At 34.6% G+C, this 16,988-nt stretch overlaps 1 protein-coding gene across 2 annotated transcripts in view; it reads left to right on the top strand.

Annotated features, from left to right (window-relative positions):
• The first annotated feature begins 3,368 nt into the window (after nt 1-3,368).
• The window catches only part of LOC101744519 (neutral ceramidase), a 42,713-nt gene continuing 29,093 nt past the window's right edge, over nt 3,369-16,988 (top strand). Inside the window, exon 1 of one of the 2 annotated variants that reach the window (XM_021350075.3) lies at nt 3,369-4,056. In XM_021350075.3, the coding sequence (XP_021205750.2) occupies nt 4,047-4,056 (10 nt within the window). In that variant the 5' untranslated portion in view covers nt 3,369-4,046. Of the gene's footprint in view, nt 4,057-5,840; nt 5,868-16,988 lie in introns of those variants that run through there. The other variant, XM_004929361.5, reaches the window with a different exon arrangement.

The raw sequence follows: 16,988 nt of genomic DNA, 5'->3' as shown, positions 1-16,988 counted from the left end.
TCCGCCGCTGTCTATCGAGCTCGCCGCTACCACGTTAATGCAACGCGATCATTCGTTCGGATATTTGTCTGTGTATTTATACATTGCTGCTATGAGTCGGACAAATAATCGGCGATGCATACATACGAGGCAGTAGACAACGTCCAATTATTTAGCGCCTAGGATTGTGGCGTCCGATTTTGATACTAAAGCTTCGATCAACAATAGTAACTAGATTTCGGGTCGGTGCATAAAATCCGTCTCGTCAAATAACAGCGCACTTGAAATGTGAGCTCTTATTTTGTTTAGTTCACTTCAAACACAGCCAATGTCAACCCGTCTCACAATGCCGCAGTGTGTATTCAAAAGATGCAAAAATAAGGCCCGAAAAAGCAATTTAACGGCCGGAGTATCTTACTTTCGGTAAGTACATGAAGTATAAACTATATTGTAAGCTTTAAACTTATAAATAATATTAAATTTTGAACAAAATTACCGATTTTTAACCACCGCTACAAATGTTGGCCAAGGCTCGGCCAACACATGGACAAACTTTTGCTTAACAGAACAGTAAATGCATGGAGTAGATCTGTGTTGTAATAATTTTTTAAAATTTGTTAGCAGCACTTCAAAATTAGTTGGTTAAAATTGGTTAATGCTGCTTTTGTGTCTGTTTGTTGGACTCTCATTAGATACTTAGCTTTCCATTTTTATTTTAGCTTTCCTAGCAATCACGTGTGCAGAATGGATCTCGATTGTCGCCAGAGAAACAAGAGATGACTTTTATAAGCCAGCTAAGAACTCCGCTTATTGACACTGCACATCTTTGCCTTCCGTGCTCACGGCTACTGAAATGTGGCCGAAACATTGTAATAAAAATACCACGCTTGAAACCGTTTAAACGTTGTTTTATTATGTGCACTGGTCGCGAAAACTTAAAAATATATATTACACAAAAACGTAACGCTAATAAAATAATAAGTAATGTATAGATACTAACAAACATACATTTCCAAAACATAAAAAGTAAACAACTAAACTTTTACTTTAATTCATTAATAAATTATTTTAGTGTTAAGCGCGACTCCCTTACCTCCTGTAGTAAATAGAAATCGGCATTTCAAGAAGCAAAAATAAATAAAGCAAAACGATGTTAGTTCTCAGAGCAATTAAGGGAAAAGTTACTTTATTTGTTGCACCTTAAGATTGATTTAACATTAAAAGTTGTTTAAAATATGTCTTTTTATTGGTAAGTGACAGGAGTAATTTATTGCTTTGCTCGTTTTATGTGACGAATGATCGTAAGTATTAGATAATGTTTTGGAGATTTGTGACTTTATTACTAGGTGCCATAGTTGTTATTAGTTTGAAAGTAAAAGTGTTTCAAAACTTTTTTCTCCGTTTGTTAGTAAACGAATGTAGCTATATAAGTATATATTCACGCGGACAGTTTTTGCTTTAATTTTGTACGTATCCCTTTATCTAGTTACTATTGTTGATCGAAGTACTAAAGCCATTATTTCACTTCGTTGGTAGTCTTTTGTGGGGCGTCGTTTTTACAAAGATTGATTTAACTTTAAGAAATAGACCCCTGACTAATTAAATATGTTCGATTAGCGTTAACAAATTTTTGAGTCATGACATTTTCATCTAGAGGAAAATTATTGGAGTTTTAATCTAGGCGCAATAATGGTTACAATAAGTAAAAATAAACTTGTTTCTGAGCAAGAACAATCTGCACTTATTTTATTTGTGGTATGAACGAGCTGTCGTGATTCTACGACTATGTGAATATCTTGTATGACTTATTTATTTGTTATGTGGAACAATATTATTCATTTTACAGTGGACGAAATGTAAATACAACCGATTAAGTAAAATTTTATTTTGTTTTCGAGTTTGTTTATTTACCCGAACCAAAATCAACAAAGCAATATCTAATACAAGTATCTACCTAGGTACCTACTTTGATTAGTGAGGACTTTTAAAAATAAACCTCGCGCAATTGACTAGGCCGCGACCACACGAGTCCGAAATATGGAAATAACTTATAGGTAATAAGTAGCTTGAGTATGACGAAACTATTGAATCATGCTTGCAGGGTTACAAAACTACCTAAAATTATTCCTTCATTTATACCAAGATACACATACTGCATAGTTGTATATGCCCACTAATATGAACTATCGACGTAAATTATATTTTTTCGGATTTGAATTACCAAGATGGACGAATTTGACAATAGGCAGAAACTCATCCTTGTTTCGATTATTTATACTCCTAAACGAGTTACACTAAGTTTCCATTCGCAGTAAATGGCGTCGAAATTAAAGTACCGTATCCATGCACCCGTAGGTGGTAGGTAGGTACTCGTTAAAAACGAAATGGATTCTTTGGATTTTCGTAAATTTCACTTTTTTTAATTACCTTATTTATTAATCTACGGTAGATTAGAAATTCAAAGTATAAATGCTTAGCATTGTATAAGTGAAAATGCATACGCACAAAGTAAGAAATAAAGACTAAGTAGGAAGCTATAATATTAGAATTACTGTCGGCGTCTGAATTTTGAGAGACTAGGGGAAAACATTCTCCTAGATTGATTATCGTGATTGAGATTCTTAAATCAGAGTTCCTTGAAGAGGTATCGGTATTATTTTCGCCACCAATGCAGTACCTACATACTTTCCGTGACTGCTTCCTCAATTGCTGAACCTAGCCCGTGTGGTCACTGGAAGTGTTGTAGTCGTGTTCAGCATAATTCAATGCGGCTGAAGCTCCGAACGCTTTTAAATTTTCAAGCTATCTATTGTAGACTACTTTGCTGACTGCTGGTAAGATAATCATTACATTATCCAAATCGAAGTGAAGTCATTGTCGAAGAATTCGACACATCGATATTATACAGAATTTGTCAGTCTATTGAATTCAACATTCCCGTTTGGTGGCGTCTGTCTGTATTGCAGTGGCCGAATCTAATAGCAACTACGAAATATTGGGCTCCGTTAAAAAAAAAACATTTGTATGATTAAATTGGAACTACAATTACTATTTCTCGCAATTCAGGGAGGGTTATTAAAAAAAAACTGGCATATTCAAACGAACATAAGATAGCGAATACTTCGCGCGTTAGTACCTGCTTTCAATAGTTACAATAAATTATAGTGAGCGATAGTCCCTAATTTTATTAATAGACGCAAATTCAAAATACGCCACTCTCGGCCTATCGATGTTGGCCTATATCTCGAAAACTACTGACGTCATGAAGAAAAGTGTACTTACCAAGCTGCCGAATCTTAATATTTCTTTGATATTTTTGTTGTAGTTTTATCATATGAGTCATAGCTTTATAAGTACTGAGTAATAACCAGTATATTCGAAGATAGTGTAAGGTTAACTAAAACTAAAATTAGCGATGTCCGAGTTGCAGTTTCTATAAAATGTGTGAACAAAAAGTAATTTTCGATGTCCAAGTTGGAATTCCGTTATTTTTATGGGAAAGTGGCTTTCAGAAAGTTAAAAATCATACATATAAATTTATACATGATAACGTGTTTCGTAACTAGCAAAAATGGCTTCCCGTCGCTTTAGATAACGGTAACAAAAAACGTGATATGTGAATGTGAACGCTACCTTCTAAACAGACGCCGGACACTAGCGGCACCTAGAATAGTGCATGCGAAATTTGTGGACGCTTCCAACGATGGCGTATTAACGCTGAAACTGTCGTATAGATGGCGCGGCAAACCTTACGTTCAAAATTTTAAATATTATCGAGCGTCGTACTTTTGTTTTAAACTTTTAAGATGTTACTACAAATAACAGACTAATGTTATTTGTTCGCAAACAAAAAATATTTAATCGAGTATTAACATAGCTTGACTGAAGAGCGTAAAGTATAGCTTAACTAAAGTTAAGTTTAAAGATATTTTTACGTTACATTATCCTCACATTATTTAGTAGGTACCTACCTACATAATAATATTATAATAACAAAGTGGATCGTTTTGTAAGTTGAAGCCTAGTGCAGATAATAAAACGTGAAAATCGTAACGAACATTTCTTAAATGTACCTACGTAAGTGACTTGTTTTAGTTACCACATTCTTGCCCAGAATCAGGAAGAACAGTGTGCTCAGTGCGAGTTTTTTAACGTTCTCGATAGCGTAAAAGTTAACTCAAATTTGTATGCAGTTGCAACAGCGCCTCTAGCGGCAAACGTAGGCAAACGTTCCAACTCTACAAATTTGAGTTAACTTTTACGCTATCGAGAACGTTAAAAAACTCGCACTAAGTACACCAGAGAACCTGCCGGTTTGCAGGGTGGGACAGCCGTGATATTGTCATATTTTGACCTCATGGCAGGAGAAGGGGGACTGCGTTCACAATGTGATGCCGATGGGCTCTGGTATCCATTTAACACCAAGTGGGTCGAGAGATCATTCAACCATCAATACAATAATCATATTAATAAAACAACAGTTTGCAACAGTTGCATCAGATTAATAGTTACCCCGCCTAGCTTGCGGTAGATATAGCTAAATCGGTTTAATGAACCATTGCGGGCTCTTTAAGCAATTCCTACCTACTGTAGATATAAATTAGGATATTCCCATAGACAGAGCCCACTGAGTTTTTCGGCGGATCTTCTCAGTGGGTCGCGATTCCTATTCGGTGGTAGATTCTGCGAAGCGCTGCTCTTGCTATGGCCAGTGTTAGCAGCACTCCCGGCTTGAGCCCCGTGAGCTCATCTACACGTCAAGGAGAAGCTGAAATAGCCTCTCAAAGCTATCAGCAAAGGTAGGAAAAAAAAGGGTATTAGTAAAAGGAATTACGGAACAAAAGAAGGTAGTGTATTTACTACCACTGACTCGTGGAAAAGTCACGATTGAATATTGCACCAGAAGGTAAGTAGATGCTTCGTATTTTTCATCAACAGTTTGACAGATTTTCGATCAGTTAATATCTAGATTTTTCAATAATACTTAATAGGCATATAAACCATGTTAAAAGTATCCAGATACCTAAAACAGATCTACATAGGATCAAGTGTACCGCGCGTCATTTGTCATGTTTTCTACATTGCACTCAATAATTTTGCATCTATTTACTACGGCGAACTTTTCGATTTATCATTGGCGTATCATTGACTTCAAAGCCTAAGACCCCAGAAAATTTTGTGGTATTGGTGGTATGGCTGTTGCAAGTATCCAATATGTAATATCACGGGTACAGTTAATTTTGCAACCATATTGTACATTAAGTGTTTTCTTTAATGTTTTGTATAGTAAATACGAAAACCAAAATAATTTGTTCTCAAGACACGTAAACTGTAAATAGGTATTATTGCAAATTAATACCTAATATAAGACATTTATAAGTCATTTGACATTGTTGATACCCGAGCTTCGTCAGATATGATAGATAAAGAATTATTAAACAAAGAATCCGCAATCTTGGTGTTGTTGTTGTATTTTATCAAATATCAAAATAAGGTCCGTACCTGAAATCCGGTGATTCATTGCGACTGAATACATCCAGCTCTGTCCGTTCGACGCAGAGTCGGAATCGTCAGAAAATAATAAATATTAAAACAGTTCACTGTGAACTGTGCTGTAGGTAACACGTTAAATGCGCTTTAATCATTTCGTCCTCGCAACGCCCGCTTACTTTCCTTAATAGCGGCTGTTGAACTTTGTATTCCGTATTGTGCGAATTGTAAAACCCGGCAAAACTGTTGGTGATGTTGTCTTTCAGTGTTGTTGTTTCCTTTGCCTATTGGTGAAAGTAGTTTTGGCGGTAAAATGTGAAATTAGCGGGACGTTATTACATACATACTTGTTTTCTGAAGTTTTGGATAAATAACAAGAACAAAGCTTCGAAGAGAAGGTAAGATGGCGAAGAATTAAAACTTAAGCGGTATTTAATTCTTTTATCCACGTGTAAAATAAAATGTACATACATACTTATTAGATTTCTGTCTAAAATAAATAAATCGTCAACAGTTTTTTTGTGAATGCGTTTGTTTGTAGTTTGTGTTCTATTATGTGTCAAAGCCAACATGAATGAGGTTAGGCTTTTTTCTATATAAACTTTTATAAAATCACAAATTCGTAGTACTGAAATGAAAGTTAGAAATTAATTAAATTCAATCCGGTGGGTAGTTGTTAATTAATAGAAAACATCACAATGGTTTTATTTATTATTAGAGTGCGTGCATGCGATAGAGGTCGTCAGATGTTCAATTCATTACTTTATCTAATTGCTGCCTGCGTTACAACAATTAATTACGATGTAACTATACTATTGAATATTCTACAATATAAGGTCTAAACAAGAAACACCGGTACTTGGATACCTTTGTCAGTTCTTGTTTTGTCGAAATCGATTATAGAATAAAGAAAAAAAATCAGCTAGTTTTAAAGTCCGTCGGAAATCGCGACAAACCTCATATCACACATTAGTTTGCTACACACGTGATATCTATACATTAAATATAATTGGAGTGTCTGTTTGTAATATTGAAATAACCGCTTTTTACTACATGCATATGAATATATATACGGTACATACACCAAAATAACATTTTTTACAATTTTTGTCTGTCTGTCTGGCTGTCTGTCTGTTTGTTCCGGCTAATCTCTGGAATGGCTAGACCGATTTTGACGGGACTTTCACGGACAGGTAGCTGATGATATAAGGAGTAACTTAGGCTACTGTTTTTTAGACTAGCTTCGCCCCGCGGCGTAGCATCGCAGGACTCAACTATCAATAATAAAATTTAAAGTTTCCGAAGCGAAGCGAGGGCGGGTCGCTAGTAGTTAAATAATAACGTTTGATTTACGTACGTAACGTAACGTATCGTTTATTTGGCTTAATAATTTGTTGTTTGACTGAAACAACACTACTATGTTCTCAAGCTTTAAGGCACTCGATAACCATTACGTATTTTTAGTACTGATATTTTTACATCGAGACCCAGTAATGCCTAGATATATTATATGCAATATACTATTTATCATAAAAAAAAAATCTTTTTTTTTTTGCGAAAAAAATATACTTTCCATAAAAAAATAAATTGATAAGTTAAGTTTTGTTGATAAAACTTGTTAATTACTAACTAAAACAATGAAAATCGATCTTGAAACAAAGGAGTTTATTGTATAATAAATATAAGAAATAATTAAAAAAATACGGTATATTAAACGATATAATATAATACTGAGTAAATAAATATATTAAATGAGGAAATATAAATAAATGAGAAAATAGTATGGACGATTTGGATTTCCCTGTTTATATGCTGAAGGTATCCTTAATAAAACTATTGTTACTAATCCATAAACGTTGAATATACTATTATTAGTAATAATAATAAATTTACTTATGATTCGACCAAAACTAAAGAATGTTTGCATGTGAATATTTCTATTTTTTAGTACCTGCCAACCGTAAAATCTTAGACGACCTAATTGACGTTGAGATTGTTGTGGATTGGTTGAGATTTCATTGTGTTAGTTGAGGTTTCATTGGGTTGCATAGGTACTTGTATAAATCGGATGCCGTGGAAACTATAACATAAATTGTTCTACCCATTTTTTTTCCTTCCTATTCTAGTAACCTCGGGGGGTTATACTAGATTCACAGAACGAGTAGGTGAGCTCACGGGGCTCTAACCTGACGACGTTGCTAACACTAGCCCTAGCAAGAGCAATACTTCGCAGAATCTACTATATGTTAGTGAATCGAAAGGATCCGAAATGACGTGGAAAATCAACCAGCAAGCGTGGTTTCTATAGGTTTTCATAAACTATTTATAGGTGGTATAGCCATTCGCTTGTGAGTCCCCACCGGTAGGTCAAAACCCTGCGTATTCCTGCCGTGAAGCAGTAATGTGTTTCGGTTTGAAGGGTGGGGGCGTTTTACTGTAAAATTGAGACTCAAAACTCATTATAATAATTATAAATTTTAAATTATTTTAAATTTGCTAAATTATTATTTGCGTAATTACTGGTGGTAGGACCTCTTATGACTCCGCGCTGGTAGGTACCACCACCCCGCCTATTTCTGAAGTGAAGCAATAATGTGTTTCGGTTTGAAGGATGGGGCAATCGTTGTAACTATACTGATACCTCAGAATATCATATTTCATATTTCAAGGTGGGTGGTGGCATTTACGTTGTAGATGTCTATGGATTCCGGTAACCGCTTAACACCAGGTAAGCCGTGAGCTTGTCCACCCATTTAACTAAAAAAAGATGCGGCTAGTTCATCTGATTAATAGTAGAGTTTATTTAAAAATATACAATTCTTATCTTCCCTATGTTAAATCGGTCATGGTATTTCTAAACACGAATATGTGAATAATAATAGGCTTGTTTTTTTTGTTCATTGTTTTTTATCAGAATTTATCTAACAAATAGTAAATGTTGATCGTTGAGAGAGATATGTTAGTATTTTTATTTTATCTATTATGTTTATTTAATTTAATTTACTTATGATGTTTTGGATAGAGATGGTATTTTCTACGGAATCTCGCATTTAAGGGCCGTTTTCCAATTACAGCACAAGAGCGCATTATGCGGCATAATGCTCAACTAAGCTTCAGCATAATTCGGCATTGTGCGTCACTGAGTCGCATTATGCTCTAATTGGAAAACTACCATTAATTAATGGTTAATTGTCTTCTGCTGTGCTGTAATTGGAATACGCTCTTGTGCTGTAATTGGAAAACGGCCAAGCAAATCACTTCCCAATTTTTGACGTTTCGAATGCTTATAACTTTATAGTTTTGTAATGAATACGATGTCAAGCCGTAATTTTAATCTTAGTTCGCATATTTTGTCATGCCCCACTGAGACTCTCAACCGTATGTTACCCAATCATACTCACCTTGCGTTCTGCCGGTTCTGCGTATTGTTTCTTCTCACCACATCACGAAATCAACTTAAATTGTACAAAACTAATGAATGTAAATTGGCTAAAACTTTTTTTTTTATTTTTTTTTATTGCTTACGTGGGTGGACGAGCTCACAGCCCACCTGGTGTTAAGTGGTTACTGGAGCCCATAGACATCCACAACGTAAATGCGCCACCCACCTTATGTATGTATATTAAATGTATGCATTTCATAATTTTTTTAATATCACAGTACTATTGCTTCCCTCCTGGGTTCATAATATCTGGAAGTGGTAGGCTTGGGTTCGATTGTTGGAAGCTATCTTTAGCTCGCGGTCTACTCCCAGCATCTGCAGAACAACAAGATCCACATACTCCGTTTATACCCTAGGCGATGACTAGGGAATGGATTAAATAATAGGAACGACACAATGCCGCTACGTTTAAAGAACTCATCCGTAAGTACGTACAGAAATAAAGTTCAAAATTAAATGTTTTTAATTTAACGCCCTGTAAATATTTTATTGTAAAAGTTAAAGTCGGGTTAATAATATTTTAAATTTGTATGAGTTTTTGTTAAATAAAAATACTTAAAAAAAAGCCAGCCAAATTCAGATTGAACAATATGTTTAAACACTTATAGGTACATATACAATACGAGTCAACATTGTGTGTAGCAGGAGTGGCAACCACTTGACGATAAAATTGAACATGACAATCAAATGCAATTCTCAAAATGACGACATTGACATGATTACATCGATTCTAACATATCTGCGGTCACTGGACGAATACTGATAACCCCAAAATAATAAAATTTTAGTATGAACAATTAATCTATACTCTATACTAATATTATAAAGAGGAAAGATTTGTTTGTTTGTTTGTTTGTTTCGAATAGGCTCCGAAACTACTGGACCGATTTGAAAAATTCTTTTCCCATTAGAAGCCGACATTGTCCCTGATGAACATAGGCTACTTTTTTAAATATTTTTTTAATTTTGTTTTTTGGTTTCATTTGTTTTTTAATGTTTCCGAAGCGAAGCGAGGGCGGGTCGCTAGTTTTCTAATTAAATTTAAACTCAAAGTTCGCGAATACATCCGCAAAAAACTGGAAGAATCATTTCCAAACTAATTTATTTTATTTTTCAATTATTATTATTATTATTTTTTACTTTTAGCCATTCTTAACTACTATAATACTAAATTGTGTATTTTCATGTGTATTTATATATTATTACTTTACATGTATATTATATTATGTGTAATTATGTGTATGTATGTATTTTACTATTTTATACATAGGTACATATATTAAATTGTAGTATTTACTTTATTTATGCATACAAAGCCATATGTAAGCTATATTTAACATTATGTTTATTCTATATTATTGAGATGTTATTTTAAGGAAGATTTTTGTTTTGATTTTGTTCTTTTTTTTTGTTTTGTTGTTGTTGTTGTTGTTTGTTATTCTTTTGTTTAATGCACCTACCATGCATTATCTCTGCACCACCCTATGGTCGACTGGAAGAGAATGCCCATGGCATTAAGTCCGCCTGTGTACAAGTTTTGTTTTGTGCATAAAGGATAAATAAATAAAAAATAAATAAATTTACGAAGCAGACTGTGAGATATCAAACTAATTCCTAAATGCATTCGACATCTGTCATTCTAAAATGTAGCTATCTCGCCCTTTACTTAACTTCTTTCTTGTCTTTTCCTAATAATGTTCGGTTAAGTGCGTGTTCATATTAAATAATTCTTATGAATTAAATGTCTTAATTCATTTATGAAACAGAATCTGAACGTTTTGACTTTACCATGAATTTTACTTGACTAATGTGTCGTTAATCTCAAAGCTTCAATTTCAATCCGTTATCTGAGCTCTGTAAAAGATAAATTGGTTATACTGTAAATTTAGAATTTTGGAGTTACCACTATTTGCTCTGTACACGCAATTTTTGTTTTTATTACGCTTACCCAACGTTTTCGACCTTAGATGTAAAATGAGTAAGCGCTTAATTTTTTTAATGTTGTTTTTAATGTTGTTCATACACTGGTAAACGATCTGCTTAAATTTAGCATAAATGCATCCATATGTACCCGTGTAGATCAGAGATCAAAGAGGTTTTTTAAGTTTATGCGAATGGACAATAGTGTAGTAGACAAGATAATACTATAATACCCGCTTCTTCGTGCTAATTCAACAATTTCTCTGTCATCCTAACCATAATAAAATCAAGATCGACCTAATTTTTTAAAATAAATAATAGTTTAAAAAACTAACCAAATACGCTTTTATAGAAAATCCAACTAAGAAATAGAAAATAAATTTTAATAAATTTGAATTAAAAATAGTGTAAGATAAAATGATTTTATTAAAAATCTTGGGGTGCTTTTCAGGATATTATCAAAATAGCCCTTGTACTCATATCTGTTCATAAAATATTTATAACTACTGATACCATGAGTATACATACGTCTGAAGCTAATAAAAGCGTATTAATAGGTATTAATATCGTGGTTTCTATAAGATTTGATCGATCGATACGTTTGTCCAACTACGCAATTAATAATAAAAAATCTTTTAAATAACAATTTCGACGATAATCAGTAGTTTGATCTGGCAACATTGGCGATATGCTTGAGTAAACACATTAATTTGTTATTGTAATTGAGTGCGCAGCTTAAGTACGCAACTTCGTTAAATAATTATCACAGATTCTAATTTATACTTTAATATCAATTAAGGTCGCGTTCCTTTAGAATCTATAAATTAATACGTGAAGCAAAAACTTCGTATCCCTTTTTACGTAAATTGCGTGGACGGAGTATGAAATTTTCCACACTTATAGAAACGTTAAAGAGGACCGTTTATATGTATAATAACATCCATTAAAAAGTGGAGAGATACTGTTATTTTTGAGGTTTCTAATGTGATGTCGCTGCCGTAAATAATTACATTTTTTCCGCTTACATTGCAAACGCATGTTGAACCCTACGAGATACTACTAATATATTACAGTTCCCAAAGCAAAGCGCGGGAGGGTCGCTAGTAATATATATAATAGAAAATAAAACTGTGTTCTTAGAGCAGTATTTATGGCAATACTAGATCTACTCTGCTTCACACACCAAGCCTGTCTTAGTAGATTATACCAACGATAGAAGACCCTCAAGATTGGTACAATTTTGTCTTGCAGATGAGAAATTGAGAAACGTTGTGTGGGCCCTGAAAATGCAAAACTTTAAGACAAATATTTTTTTGTATGGAAACTAGCGACATCTTGGAGCAGATGCCCCTAAACTTGTATGTAGTTAAAAATAACGCGTTTAATTATTGTATAACTAAACACAGAAAATAAAAAAATAATAAATCATACAAGTCTTTATTTGTTATGAACAAATTGATTAAATTTTATTAATTTGTGGTTTCTGAAAATTTACAAAATCCTTCATTAAAAATTAAATATAGGATAGGTAATATGTTACTGCCATCTACAGGAGCAATGAGTAACTAATCGAAGCGAAGCCATCTAGTGGTCGACGCCCGTAAACATTTTTGTTGAGTGCTTAATTTGCTTATCTATAACTAATTTATGTGTATTATCTATGGAGTTCACCCCTAAATGGTTATCGGAGACCCAAGTCTCGTTAGCGAATTCCGGATACCTTCAGACATCAGCACGGACTAGTCGCTAGATGTCCTTCGATGGCACAACATTCCAAACACTATTCGTATTTTGTAGCAACTGCGGTTATGAAAGTCGTGTCGCCTCGTACGCCGTTGTGAAATATAGTTTTTTTTTCTTCTAAATAAATCCAGTATGAATTTGTGGGCATCTTATAAATGTACTTTTAAAAATAATAAATAAATAACTGGGAACATATCACACACGGTCATCCGTCTCTAAATTAGAGTTCCCTGTGTGTTCACCACACGAATATTGGCGCGATGCGGGAATAGAACGACGATCCAGGGCGCAGCAGTCAGGACCGCTAACCTTCACCACCGAGCCAGTCATCATTGTCAGTTAGCTATCGAGGCAGTCAATAATGCGTTTTGGTTTTGAATGAGAGACAACTGGTGTAACATAGACTCTAAACTTGGATCTTATGTTTGTCCGTGAGCTCGTTCAAAAGCGCGATATGTAAATTTCCTACAAGTTTTTTTCGGTGCTCAACCATCTGAATCGTATATCTTATGGGAGAGCACTCAACCGAAGTCAGTGACGGGGCAAGTACTGCCCTGAGCGTTCTCTATTCGCCACAGCACGCCGGACTGGTCGTTATTGACACTACGACCGTAAATTTGAAGTAAACAAGTTGAGAGATACCGGACCTGCCTCATGCCTAGCCCATAGAGATTCTCGCCGGATCTTCTCAGTGGGTCGCGTTTCCGATCCGGTGGTAGATTCTGCGAAGCCCTGCTCTTGATAGGGTTAGTGTTAGCAATGCCCTCTGGTTAGAGCTCTACTCGCCCTGTTACGCATAGCTAGGTTACCAGCTTAGGTACGAAATAATAGTTTAAAATAATTAAAAAACACGCTTTATATAAAATTCAAATAAAAATAGAAAATAAATTTTAATAAATTTAAATTGAAAATAGTGTAAAAAAATATATTTTATTGTAATAAAAGCGTACTTTTTAAGATATTATTGAAATAATAATTCTTCTACTCATATCTGTCAGAAAAATATTTATAACTAATAACACCATGCACCCCACGGTTTTTTTTTATAATAAAATATATATTTTTTACACTATTTTCAATTTAAATGTGTTCTTTAGTTTTTTAAAACTATTATTTATTTTGAATTTTTTAGTTGAATTTCAATCTGTTTTTCTATTTTTTTTTATATTGAATTGTCCTCGGTCCTCGATAAATCTACAAAGTTTGAATGAAATCTGGACGTTTAAAGTTTGTCAAAATCGCGTCTAAAGGAGTCAGTTACAAACATACAAACATACATACAAGTGAAGCGTGTAAAAACAAACCTCACACACACACACACCCAGAATTGCTTTATCATTTAGGTTCTATAGGAAACAGGATTTTATCACTGAACTTACCGAGGGCTTCTCTTAGGTTACAAACGATTTAATTATACAATTTATTGAACCTTCATTGCACGAGGACCTTGTTCTTTTACCTGTAAAGTTTAGAATCGCTTCCGTATACGGTAAAGGAGGTGAACCGGTGTAAATATAGGTTATTTAGTGGCACCACGAATTGGAATGTGGTGGCTTAGAGCAGCACCAACTCTTCGCGTGGGTGTTGTTAAATTATAGATATATAGTATTTTTTATTAATTTTATTATTGCTTAGGTGTGGGGACGAGCTCACGGCCCACCTGGTGTTAAGTGGTTATTGGAGCCCATAGACATCTACAACGTAGATGCGCCACCCACCTCGAGATATAAGTTCTAAGGTCTCAGTATAGTTACAACGGCCACCCCACCCTTCGAACCGAAACGAATTACTGCTTCACGGCGGAAATAGGCGGGGTGGTGGTACCTACCCGTGCGGACTCCCAATAGGTCCTACCACCAGTGATAAACCGGTGAACCGGTGTAAATATAGGTAATTTAGTGGCATAACGAATGTGGTGACTTAGAACAGCACCGACTCTTCACGTGGGTGTTATTAAATAATAAATATAGTATTTTTTATTAATTTTATTATTGCTTAGGTGTGTGGACGAGCTCACGGCCTACCTGGTGTATGTGGTTACCGGAGCCCATAGACATTTACAACGTAAATGCCGCCATCTACCTTGAGATATGAATTGTTTTAACAGTACAACGGCTGCTCGACCCTTCAAACCGAAACGCTTTACTGCTTCACGGTAGAAATAGGCAGGATGGTGGTACCTAGCTGTGCGGACTCACAACACGTCCTACCAAAGTACCGTACCGTACCATACCAGTAATTACGCAAATTATAATTTTGCGGGTTTGATTTTTATTACACGACGTTATTCGTTCACCTTGGAAGTTTATTGTGAACATTTGCAAAATACGTATTTCATTAGACTAGTGACCCCGCAGTAGTCGAGATTCGACTATAATTAATTGAAATTATAAGTTTAAACTTTATTATGGTTCTATTGTCAAACACTATTATACTTCGATAATATAATTACGGTATTCGCCAAAACTGCACTATAGATCAATAATATTAAAGACAAATAATATTATTCTATTTTCAATTCGATCACAGACTTTAAACAATAACAAAAGTTTCCCAATTGACAGTAAACAAAGAGTATCTTTTTATGTATGTGTTTTGTCAAATACATGGTAGTGTGTGTAATGTTTTCTTTATTGATTTAAAGTATCTTTTATGCATTATTTAAAAAAAATATCAGCATTGTGCACTCCTTCTGATATTCTCTATAAGTGTGAGAAATTTCATACTCCTCCATCCGCGCAATTTTCGTAAAAAGGGATACAAAGTTTTTGCTTCACGTATTAATAGATAGATATATTGGTATTTGCCAGCGGGATTGGAACACCGTTGCATCGCTAGATACGAATACACCGGACGTCTTAAATCCTTTATGCCACGATGAGTTATAATGGTTGACATTCTCTTTAAATACACACACGATTATTTCGCGTGAAAAATCAGCCGTGATTGTATGCTTCTATTCCTACTCATGATGGCTCGCAATCCAATTTAACGGCGGTCTGGTGTAGTGGTAAGTGACATAGTCACTACACAAGGGGGTCGCGGGTTCAAATCCCGCCAAGGGAAGATAAATATAAATGTCTTTTCCAGGGTTATGGATGTATATTAAATATATGTATGTGTATAATAAAAATTTTACATTTATTTCCGTTATCTGGTACCTGTAACACAAGTTCTTTACGAACTTATCACGGGACCAGTTAACGTGGTGAATCGTGGCCTAAAGGATAAGAAGTCCGGCGCATTCGTGTTAAGCGATGCACCGATGTTCGAATCTCAGGCGGGTACCAATTTTTCTAATGAAATACGTACTAAACAAATGTTCACGATTGACTTCCACGGTGAAGGAATAACATCGTGTAATAAAAATGAAATCCGCAAAATTATAATTTGCGTAATTACTGGTAGTAGGACCTCTTGTGAGTCCGCGCGGGTGGGTACCATCGCCTTGCCTATTTCTGCCGTGAAGCAGTAATGCGTTTCGGTTTGAAGGGTGGGGCAGCCGTTGTAACTATACTGAGACGTTAGAACTTATATCTCAAGGTGGGTGGCGCATTTACGTTGTGGATGTCTATGGGCTCCAGTAACCACTTAACACCAGGTGGGCTGTGAGTTCGTCTACCCATATAAGCAATAAAATAAAATAAAAAAAAAAGATCAAAGATAGTAATTATTGTAAGTGGATAGTAACTAATGCGTCGGTCAATGTTTTTGTCGCTAATTACGTTAATCAATTCTAATCACTGTTGTTATTAGATTAATAGAATATAGAACAACAAAAATAGTTGAAGGATTTTTAGATTAAATATTTGAACCGTATATTGCGATAACGCAATCATTGGTTGACTGGTATTTGTCGACATGAAAAATGTTTTTTTATGTTTTTCATTTAGACACTGGTTGCGGGTTATTTATAATAAACAGGAGAATGTCGTATATAATATCAAATGACCTATATAGGTACGAGTTAACTTTATGCGACTTCTAATAAGAAAATCTATATATATATATAAATGAATTGCTGTTCGTTAGTCTCGCTAAAACTCGAGAACGGCTGGACCGATTTGGCTAATTTTGGTCTTGAACTATTTGTGGAAGTCCAGAGAAAATTTTAAAAGGTTTAAAATATGAAAATGCTCGGAATTAAATAAACATAACAATTTTGTTTTTCCTTTGATGAGTCCCCCGTTGGACGGATTCCTTTTGTTTGTTTTAAGTTTATTTAATACAAAAGCTTAGGTCTTTTATTTATCGATTGAGGCACTATGAAGTCTGTCGGGTCAGCTAGTCTATATACTAATACTAATACTAATAATATTATAAAGAGGAAAGATTTGTTTGTTTGTTTGTTTCGAATAGGCTCCAAAACTACTGGACCGATTTGAAAAAATATTTTTCCATTAGAAGCCGACAT

Source organism: Bombyx mori, chromosome 12, assembly GCF_030269925.1.
Source record: "Bombyx mori chromosome 12, ASM3026992v2".
Classification (NCBI taxonomy): domain Eukaryota; kingdom Metazoa; phylum Arthropoda; class Insecta; order Lepidoptera; family Bombycidae; genus Bombyx; species Bombyx mori.
Note: the sequence above shows the minus strand (reverse complement) of the source record. Positions and strands in the feature narration are given on the sequence as shown.